Source organism: Enoplosus armatus, chromosome 19 (assembly GCF_043641665.1).
Source record: "Enoplosus armatus isolate fEnoArm2 chromosome 19, fEnoArm2.hap1, whole genome shotgun sequence".
Taxonomy (NCBI): Eukaryota; Metazoa; Chordata; class Actinopteri; order Centrarchiformes; family Enoplosidae; genus Enoplosus; species Enoplosus armatus.
Genome location: NC_092198.1, coordinates 20,105,071 through 20,115,401, shown reverse-complemented (window position 1 = coordinate 20,115,401; position 10,331 = coordinate 20,105,071). Strand labels below are relative to the sequence as shown.

The 10,331-nt window shown below is 48.8% G+C and overlaps 1 protein-coding gene across 2 annotated transcripts; it reads right to left on the bottom strand.

Moving 5' to 3' along the window:
• Positions 1–2,674: 2,674 nt before the first annotated feature.
• tab2 (TGF-beta activated kinase 1 (MAP3K7) binding protein 2) lies at positions 2,675–9,800 on the bottom strand. 2 transcript variants are annotated; one of them, XM_070925922.1, is made up of 7 exons: positions 9,699–9,800; positions 7,875–8,713; positions 7,027–7,817; positions 5,155–5,315; positions 4,375–4,468; positions 3,719–3,799; positions 2,675–2,901 (listed from the first exon to the last, which is right to left on the bottom strand). In XM_070925922.1, exons 1-7 carry the CDS (start codon positions 9,798–9,800, stop codon positions 2,762–2,764), a joined length of 2,208 nt encoding a protein of 735 aa, XP_070782023.1. In that variant the 3' UTR covers positions 2,675–2,761. The 2 variants fall into 2 exon arrangements, with proteins under 2 accessions (XP_070782023.1, XP_070782022.1); XM_070925921.1 differs by having other exon boundaries at positions 2,675–2,913; positions 3,701–3,799; positions 7,027–8,713.
• Positions 9,801–10,331: the final 531 nt, after the last annotated feature.

The following is a 10,331-nucleotide window of genomic DNA, read 5'->3' as shown; positions in this document are numbered from 1 at the left end:
TCCCGTTTGGCAGGGGACGCCACAACCGAACCAGGACGCAGGTGTTCATCCATCCAACAGGAGGGAGTTGAAGCCAACTCCTGGTCTGACATTCAATAGACCTTTTTCCACAGGAGACATGTTGACTGGTCATGAGAGGAAAAAAAAAAAAAAAGAGCTAAATGGAATGCACCCTTTATGCAGCAGACCCAGTTTTCCTGCCGTGGAAGCTCCACACGTTTAGATCGATCACCGGCAGATCATGACAGTTAAAGACTTGAAACATTTAAGCTGTTTGGAAGCGCTGACATCTCCATGTCATGCCAAGCTGCCCCCCCCCCCTCCCCTCCCTGTGTTGGTCTCTTCTGCCATCTAGTGGACAAAAAAGACAAATAACATCCTGATCGTTGCATCACAAGTATCACAAAAAAAAAAAAAATTCAGAATAGATCTTTTTTTTAATTATTTTTACAAATAACTTATCTGTTACAAAGACAGTTTTCCCAGCTAAAATCAAAAAAACACTTTAGATATCCAAATTCTTTTTTTTTTCTCCATTTAATAAAACATGAATAAACTGCCTCTTCACACCAAGGTGCAGATAAAACTGAAAACGGGTTGGAAAGAAAGGGAAAAAAGTACGGCATCATTGCTTCAGAGACAACAACAATTCATCCTCTACTTTTAAGAGGGCTTTTTAAACAATGCTAAAAAGGTTTGGTTTTAAAAATGGCACTTGGTGGTGGACAGAGTATGGTATCAATACAAATTCAATAGTTTCGAAAAGGCACTGATGCAAGGCGACATTTCACAAATGTGGGAAGAAAAAAAAAAAAACGAAAACAAACAAAATCAAAAAGTAACTACTCCACAGTTAAGGTAAGTTAATGACGATAAGTAAACTTTAGAAACACCCTCATCAATAAAAAGCTTAGGAGGATGAAATGAGCCAAATAAAAAAATAAGGAGTATGCAAAGTGGACAGTCATGTTGTGCTTACATTTTTGCTAAAAACATTAGTTTTCTTGCCTTGTCTGCTTCCAAGATGTCAGATGTCGCAACAATTCCGACCTGCTGTGTGTGTGTATATATATATATATATATATATATATATATATATATAAAAAGGCATGGGACCCATGTGAATATTTCTATGTCATAGGAACACTTTGAAACAGAGACATGTTCGCTTTGATCACTTTGGTACCTTACAAGGAAAAAAAAAAAAAAAAAAAAAAACCCCAACTCAGGCGCACGGCAACATGGAAACGTTTTTTTGTTTTGGTTTGTTTTTTTAAACCCAAATCAGCTGTTCCAGGAGCACTTTGACAATCAATCAGCGGTAACGTCCTGATTGTACTGGGAAAAAAAACAACAATGAGTGTCTCTTTGCACTGAGGTGTAGTTGTCCCCAAACATTAAACCTACATTCCAGTTGTCAGATAAGATGGCAGTGTGTAATTTTTGCTTTTGACTCCCCCTGCCCTCCCCCCTTTCCCGACAGTCCTTAAAGAAAAAAAAAAGAAAAAAAAAAGAAGACGACTCCTCCTTCGCCTTCCACTTTGCCGCATCTGCAGATCGTACACAGCAAATTACACAAGCGATGAACGGGACCGGGGCACATTGTAGCTTCATGATGGCCGCAAGGGTTTTTTTTTTTTTTTTTTTTTTTCTCTCCTTCCCCCTAAAACTGCTCTCCTCCTCCTCCTCCTCCTCCTCCTTCTGCAAGGCTTCAACTCTCGCAGAAATCAAGTAAAAAAAGCTTAGAAAGGGGGAGCGCGGTGCCTATTTGTTTGAAAGAGGGGAAACGAAACGAGACGACAAAAAAAAAAAAAACGTTAATGAAGTCTATAAAGCTATACTTACAGGAAATACAAGTGATTCATAGTGTGAGGAAGAAGGCTTTTAAAAGGCACATTCGAAAATTATGTACAGTAAAAAGCTCAAGGGGAGTTTTCTGCCTCCGTGTACTGTACACAAAGCATGCAACTTAGTTTCTTTTTTTTTTTTTTCATTAATTCATGATTGAGAGAGACAGAAAAGGGATACTGAAGGGAGGGAGGGGGGGGCAAGAGGCACGTTTGAGTGGCAGCGGCGGCTGCCGGTTCCCCTTTGACATCCTCTAGAAACAGCAAACAAACTTTAAAAGTCCACGATTAGTCTGTTAGTTTTCCCTTCAGATGGAGAGCAGTGGCTGAACAGTTCCCAATACCCCCCCCCCCCCTCCCCTCCCCCTCCCAGATTGAGCCACCACAGAGGAAGAAAAACTAAATTCAACCAGCAAAAAGGCACATTGGCACCTGTGTTGTGTGTTGTGTGTGTAGGTGTGTGTTATGTGTGCCGTCACACTGCAGGGCCACACTCGTAATACTGTAAGTGGGAGCAGCGAGGTATCCCCAGGGGTAAAGTGTCGCCCGTCGAGCAGAAAACGCGATCTGAGTCTCTAAGGTGAGGTATCATCCGACTCTGCCAGCCTTTATGGAAAAAAACAACAACAAAAAAAAAAAAAAAAAAAAAAAACACGAGCTGTAAACACTATCCAGTCAAGCCTTCAGTGGACAGCATTCTACTAACCTTAGAGAGGAGACAAGACAAAAGAAATCAAGGAAAACAGGCCGCATGATGCACGACGACTACGCCCCGTCCCAGTTTTCATTTCAACTCGGGGAGACAGAAACAGAAAAGGCCCCTTTTTTCTATTCTAGTCTGGCAGAGGGCGGGCGAGGGGGGCGGGGCGGGTGGGCAGGCGGAGGGCGGGGCGGCGCGTCGCAGCCTCGTTGGCTCAGAAGTGCCGCGGGAACTCGCACTGTTCACAGCGGTTGAGGGCGGGGTGGTTGAGGAAGGTGCAGGCGGTGCAGCTCCACTGCGTCCCCTCGTCCTCCTCCTGGTCTGCGATGGGCTTCACAATCTTACTGCCCGAGTCTGTGAAGGAGAGGAGGAGGAGGAGGAGGAGGAGGAGGAGGTCAGTACACAGGAGAGGAAGAAGAAGTGCCAACGTGCCGAGTTTAAAGTTAAAGCATGAAACACAGCTACATGTCTGCTCAAATATGGAGACTTCAGCATCATTATAGTGAAAAGCACTATTATACTCTACTGCAGTATCACAGCTCATAGGGTAGGTTGGAGGGCTCCTGACCTGGGGGGGGGGGGGGGGTGCTCCAAACTTTGGGAACTCTGTCTCATCTTTTAAAAAACACTTTTCAAAACTTTCTTTCTTTCTTTCTCTTTCTGCTTTTATTGTGGAGCACTTTGTAACTGTGTTTTGAAAGGTGCTATCTAAATAAAGTTTATTATTATTATTATTATTATTATTATTGTGTTGCATAATCTTCACTTTGCTTACATTTGTTTAAAAAAAAAAACACGTCCTGGTTTTATCAATTCTTCAAATCGGGGAGAGGAGGGGGGAGGGCCAGAGGTGGGCTCCACCATGAGCTCAGAGGTCACATTATACCTGCACCCTCTCCTGTCTGGCCCGGCTAAGCTGAGCACAGAGTGAGGGGCGGGCGAAAGGGGGGGGGCTTACTGGTGCATATTTTGGCCTGTCAGATCCAAATCCAGTTAGCAGCTGATTATCTAAAACATGCAACACCACTGACACCGTGCAGACAGGAATTCAGTAAATACACAAGTGGATGAAAAGTGGACACATTACTAATTAGAGAGACACCCCCCCCCCCCCCCCCCGCCCCCGACAAAATGCATGCCCTTTTCGAAAACTTACCGATAGATAAAGTACCTTTGGGTTTGGGTGGGACAGGACCAAGGAATCCAATGTTATCATAAAAATTATGGATTGCACTGGGGTTAAAGTGTGGTCCTGCGAACAGACGGAGAACAAGAAGGGTCACTTTCCACTGAGCGGTGCAGGGAAGCCATCAAACAGACGCATCCGGAGAATCGCAGCGTTAGCAGGCACCGCAGCAACGCCGCAACATGGTTTAAATAAGGATAACAAAACAGGGGTGATCCTATTTAACCGACAAGAAGAATTCTGAGCGATTAATGCTATCAGTTTAAAAATAAAAAAAGAAGAAGAAGAAGAAGAAGAAGAATGTTGCTCCTGGGAGACGACTACAGCACCCCCTCATCAAGATACTGACCCGGAGGCAGAGGGGGGGAATCAGAAACACTTTATTGATCCCCGGGGAGGAAATTAGGGGGGGGGGCAACAAATCCCTTGTTACCAACCAGCAACCCGGATGCAATTCAGGAAGGACTGGCAGTTAACAGCACAATGGCAGCACAACTTGACCGGCGCGTGCCGAGAGGATGCCAGCAGGCCTGACCCTGGATCAGATCTGACCTCGCTCCCTCCGTGACTTACTGTTTAACTTGATTCTTTTACAACACACACACACACACACACACACACACACACACACAGAGTCCTACCTCTTGTTTGAAGGAGATCAATTTCTTTGGTGAGGCAGTCGATGTCGATCTGCAGTAACCTGTTTTTGCATCGCAACTGCTTCATTTCCTCAATCTGAAAGAGAGGGAGACAGGCAGGCCATCACACACACATATACATATACACACACACACACACACACACACACACACACAGATGGCACAAAAAGGCTGGACGTCGGCGGAGCAGATCTGTGATCTGTGTCACGAGGAGAGGAGAGCTGCTCCACTCCGCAGAGCTGGGCTGGCCTCAGTAAACAACACTGAACCAAGGAGCTCCGGAGCTCAGCAACACCAGCCAATTAACCTTCCACCCCCCACCCCCCTCCTCTGGTGACTCAAACTGTCTGTACTAGCAGACAAAAACGGCTGACTCAACAACAAAAAAAAAAGAAAAAAAAACCCACACCAAGAGCGGCAACACGAACATGAAGCCGCGCAGAAAACGAATGTGAACAAGACGCGTTTTCTTTTGAACGCTCACCATCACGGTGCGCGGATGAAGAACATCTCTGCACAGCTTGGATTTGATCTGCCCCAGCTTTTCAACATATTGGCTGGTGTTAGCTGGGAAATATGACTTCTAGCTTAGCTTACATCACACTGGGTGACGCTGACACTCCCCCCCCCCCCCCCCCCCCCCATCTGTTTCCTGTCAAATTAAAGCAAAATGCCAAAGTAAATAATCCAGAGCAAAAGTCCACAGTGCGCAGGTTTATGTATGAATATCTTTCAAAAATAAAAGGACTGAGTTGAGCTTACAGAAGGGATTTGGGAGGCCGAGTTGGATCTCTCCATCCGCCTCCTGGTCAGGTCGTTCTCCATCTCGTTCACCTCCTCTTTTAGCTTCTCCAGCTTCTTCTTCTTCAGCTCCAGCTCGTGCCACAGCCTCTCCATGCGGGCCTTCTGATGGACCAACAACGCTGGAGGACACACACACACACAGAGAATCCATCAGCACCTGTCTCCACTGCGCTGTATTCGTTGCTTCTAAAGTAAACTTGGCCGAAAGAAATGTTAGCATAATTGAGAATGGAGAGGGAAAGAAGCAGATACACCGGGGGTCTGACCCCCGCACACACCGGTCAAACCAGTTTTTGGGGGATAGAGCTCCACTCGGAATAACAACAGCTTTGTGTAAGGAGAGACAGGGGAACCACGTCGGATTCCTCGCTGTTGCCCATCAGCCTGCCGTTTGTATCCCCGCCTACTGTGGCTAACGCGCACGGGGTCCGGCTGATCCCGTGCCGCGGCCTGTCTGAACCGCTACCTGCTTTGCTGTGAGCTGCGCAGCCCCACACTCGCACGGCTGAATGTAAACAGAACATGAGCGAGCGAGAACATGTGGGGTCTATTTGTCATGGTTTGGTAACGCGCTGCAGTGCTTTACAGTGATTTCAGTCCAGCTGTAATTCAGGCAAATGGGTCTTAAAACAACTTAAAACACCGCCATGAAGCTAATCTTCCTTCTTGGCAAACCCATCCCACTGTTTTTCATTTCAAGTACGCAGACATCAACATGAACCTGATCAGACAAACGTGCCGCTCTCGCCGCCGCTGTTCAAAAAGGCTCGCCGAATGAATTCGGTTCCAAAAACCGTCACCGTTTCGCTCACAGTTCCGGCTGTGTGAGGCCACTAAGCCACGAAACGAAATATATGCTCGCAGGATGAAAACATGAAAACGGGGTAATGTCTTTTGGCGCCAGGTGTTAATTTCCTGTTATTTGATTCGTACAAATAGACAAATAGAAATCAGAAGCGGGTCTTCTTCAACAGCGACAGGTGACAGGTGCGTCTTTATCAGGTTGAGCTTTGAGCGGGACTCAGTGGGTGTCGCCTTTTTTCCAAGCCGAAAGCGGGTGCGGCAGGAGGAGACCCGGGCTGGTGGGGGTCGGCGGCAGCAGAGGCCGTGTGCAGCCCCCTCTTGGTGGTAGTCACCGCAGCGCAGGAGCCACAGCCGGTGACTCACGCGTAATACAGCGCACAAAGCCCAAAAAAGGAAGCAGCAGTGTGCCCCGACACGTTTGACTCACGCCACATAATCCACCAGTCTCAGGGGTCGCCGGAGCACACGCAGCATTTCAGCACAGGACTCACACTGCCGTCATCGCACCGGGCCCTCGCTGAGCGAGTCACCTTTGCTTTTTATCTGCAGAGCTGCGTTTCTACACTGACAGCAAGCATACACAGTTGTGGCTGGAGAATAACATTACAGTCAACGTTGTGGAAGGAGACTTTAAAAAAAATAAAAAAAAATAAAAAAACGCCCAGTATACTTTGTAGTAAAAGCCTTGGCAGGATGCAGTGGAAAAAGCATTTGCTGGTGGCAAGAAAAAAAAAAAAATCACTGCGCACTCTTCAGCCCTTGACAGCTGCAAAACGACCAATAAACAGAGGCCTAATTGATGGAGGATTCACAGTGTAAACCATTTTGGTCCGAGCTGTGGGCATTAACTTCTCTTTTAAAGTAAGTATTCGCAAACTTGCCACAGCAGGAAATTGGACACCTCTTCGCAACGCCAGCCATAATGTCTTACTAATGTCTTAACTATAGAGTGTGAGCTCGAGGACACTTGCAGTTATTTATGTTTAGTCTGGGATTGTGATCAAACACTCCTCGGGCATTGCTCACCTTGTGTGTACGCCGCGTCATCCGAGCCCATGCTGAGTCTGCGAGGCTCACTCGGCCTCTCCCTGTGTGGCGACAGCGGGTCCGAGAGATGGAGGGGGTCTGGCTCCACAAAGTGGTGGTCTGAGGGTAGGCTGAGGAGGTTGTTGGGCTCAAACGTAGGGGACACCACGCCGGGGGACACAGCTGGGGGCTTATTGGGGGACACCGTGATTTTAAAAGTGTATTTGGTGTTGGGCTGAGTCACCACCACTCGCGGGGAAGACGCTGTCCCTCCCCCTCCCACAGAGGCACGGGACTTGGGAGGATGGTGGTGGATATAGGCGGGGCCCATGCTCACTTGGCCCCCCATGTTCCTGGCCCCTGAGGGCCCCTGCAAGGGAGGGTTGGCTGAGATGTAGACTGTGGGAGGGTTCCGTCCCCCACTGTCGTCGCTGGAGGCATTGGCAGAAATGTAAAACTTAGGTTGGGATCGGGAGCCGGCTGAGGCCACGACGGCCTCCTCAGAGGGAGTGGTAGCAGCAGTAGGCGGGCTGGCAGAGATGTAAACAGTGGGCTGGCTGCGGCTCAGGCCTGGGCCTCCGATGGAGAGAGGGGTGGTGGGGACAGCGGCCACCCCGGTTGAAGAGGAGGAAGAGGAAGGGCAGGAGGAGGAGGTGGAGGAGGGCCGGGGCCCGCTGCTCGTCCGCAGCACGGCTGTTGTGGTTGTGGAGTTGCTCCTCTGAGGAGATTCAAGTTTGATCTCTATCTGATTCTTCCGTGGGCCAGTGGAGATGTTCTGGATGTTGTACTGGCTGATGGTGGACAGGGAGGTGGGCATGACAGAGGAGGAGGAAGAGGAAGAGGAGCACGAGGAGACGCCAGAGGAAGAGGCCTGGCTTCCAGTAGGAACGATGGAGGGCGCCTGGGGATTTGTGGGGGAGCTGATTGGCATGTAGACGTGAGAGGTCTGGTGGCCCTGGGTCTGGTGCTGTGAGGTATGTGAGGAGGAGGAGTGCTGAGGGCCGGACCAGGAGCCGGACAGGGCGGACGGGTGCGAGATCTGGTAGATCTGCTGCTGGGGCTGGGAAGTGGGGCTGTACTGGGCCCTGCCTCCCTGCTGCTGGTTCTGCCGAGTCGTACCGGACTGGCTAACATAGGGCCTGATGTAGATAGAGTTACCCTGTGGACTGCTGAGGCCCGACTGTGGCCCGCCGTGTATGTGCAAAGAAGTGGGGGTGTTGCGGCCGGTCTGGATATTGGGGGCTAGCGTCACGGTAATGGGGTTGAAGCGTGGTGTCTGCTGGACACCCATAGTCGTTCCTTTGACACCCAGAGGGTAGAGTCCAAGGTGCTGGGGAGGCTGCGGTTTGCGTGTGGGCTCCATCACACCAAATACATTGAGGCTGGAGGGCACCTGCACTGGGGCTGACTGGGGCTCCTGCTGAAAGAAGTCACTGTTGGGGGCCTGGCCTGTCTGCAGGGGCCCGTCACTCAGGCTGTGGGCCAGCGTCCGGCTGCCGTTCATTCTCAGGCCGTCCCGAACCGGGGCCACGTGCACATTCTGAGACTGCAGGCCCAGGTTCAGCTGGGTCATGTGATTACGGAGCCTGGGGTCGTCAGAGAAGCTGAGGTTTCCTTCTTCGCTGTACAGGTAGACCGGACTGACCTGGGACAAGTATTCACAGCAGGCGTCTAAATTGTTGTTGTTCTGGAGGAAAGGGAGAGGAGATAAACTTCAGTCAGTCAAACGTCAGTGTTTCAGATGAGAGTCCGTTCATAACTGACATATAATTATGGTCTAGGACAGGAATAACCCTAATGCCATACATTTCATTTGTTGCACTAGCCAGCGAGACAGTAAGACACAAACAGGCTGACATGAAACAAAACATAGCTTAATTAATGTTCAGCTACCTCTCATTTATCATTTTCTCTCAGATCTGTCCCGGCACTTCTCTCTTATAATTGTATATTTGTTGCAAGTGTGTGTATTAAAAGTCCCATATTGCAGAAAGTGAGGTCTTGGGCGATTATAAAGCAGCACTCGGTGCTGTATAAATACTGGGAAAGGATCAAAACGCTGAGTCCACGGAGAAATGAAACACCGTGTCTTTAAAACGAGCCGCCGGGACTTCCGTAAGGTTGTGATGTCACAACTATGCAGTCACCGCACTCAGCCACGCCCCCCCGTACAGGGACGGTCATCCACCCATTCAGTCTGTCTGAGTTATTGGAGCGCTCTGCGGAGGACTACTCTTCAGGTTTTTGGAGGTTCTTCGGTTTTTCTAAATCGGCTTGTTTCAGACAGAGGGGGAACTGGGAGGGGGGGCAGAATAAAGGGCCAGTAGAAAATAAATAAGGACTCTTTTGAACTGGGAATCATGCAAAGCTGCTCTAGTGGAGCCCCCGAATAAAAATACAGAGCTGGAAATGAGCATCACATGGGACCTTTAATTTGAGTCCTTCTGGTAGTAATATTTTTTGGACTCAATTATTGCGCTGTTAAAACAACAGCGCTTAGCAGTAGAGCCTAGCCAGCACTGGATTTCTGAGGCTGTTATCGATGTCCATATCTGACAATTAAAACAAATTTGATAAGAATATATCTGCCGGTATTTGTTTTTGTGTGTGCTGGTGCAAACATGTCCGCAACAAGCGGGCTTCACTTTGCAGAAAGGTTCGAAGGTGCTCACCTGCAGAACACACTGGGAGACAACACCCTCTGGGACTTCAGGGAACTTCTGGCGCAGGTCATGCAAAACCTGAATGTCAATCTGGTGGCTTCCCTGGGCCATTCGTATGTTGCCAGGTCAGGACTGCTTGTTCTGTTCGGCGCACTGGGGCGTCAGTCGTGGCAGCGAGCCGCCTTCATCTTGAACATCTTCTGCATTGAAAGGAGAGACAGAAAAAGGAAAACATCTGATGAGAAAACAACGTCCCCTCCATGTGATTTGTGTAAAAACATGAATATGCACACGGGATCCAGTCTTCCTCTAGTCCAAACTCTTCACAGTCATATGAGCTCGAGGGGTCTGTGTTTTGTTAACATTCAATGAGAAAGTAAGCACGTCCAAGTGGCGGGGAAGGAGCCAATGTGGTCTATTGCAAACTCCACTCTACAAGACATCCGTCAGACATTTGAGGTCGTCTTTTTCATCATGCCTGGGAGCTTTCAAAACAAAATTTCCAGAGATCCTCAATGAGAATAGACGGCATTCATTTCAGAAGCCCTCCTCCCCACAAAGCCGCTTAATAAAGGAGTAGCAGAAGGAGGAAACCGCCTCTGACTGACTACTGAGAAAAGCAGCCTCTCCAACTGAGCTTCA

Coding starts and splice junctions, on each gene's coding strand:
- tab2 (XM_070925921.1), bottom strand. CDS start 9,800: ATGGCCCAGGGAAGCCACCAGATTGACATTCAGGTTTTGCATGACCTG. Junction 8,714..9,698: donor TCTCCCAGTGTGTTCTGCAG/GTGAGCACCTTC, acceptor CCTTTCCTCCAG/AACAACAACAATTTAGACGC. Junction 2,914..3,700: donor AGGTACTTTATCTATCGGTA/AGTTTTCGAAAA, acceptor TCCTCCTCCTCC/TCTCCTTCACAGACTCGGGC.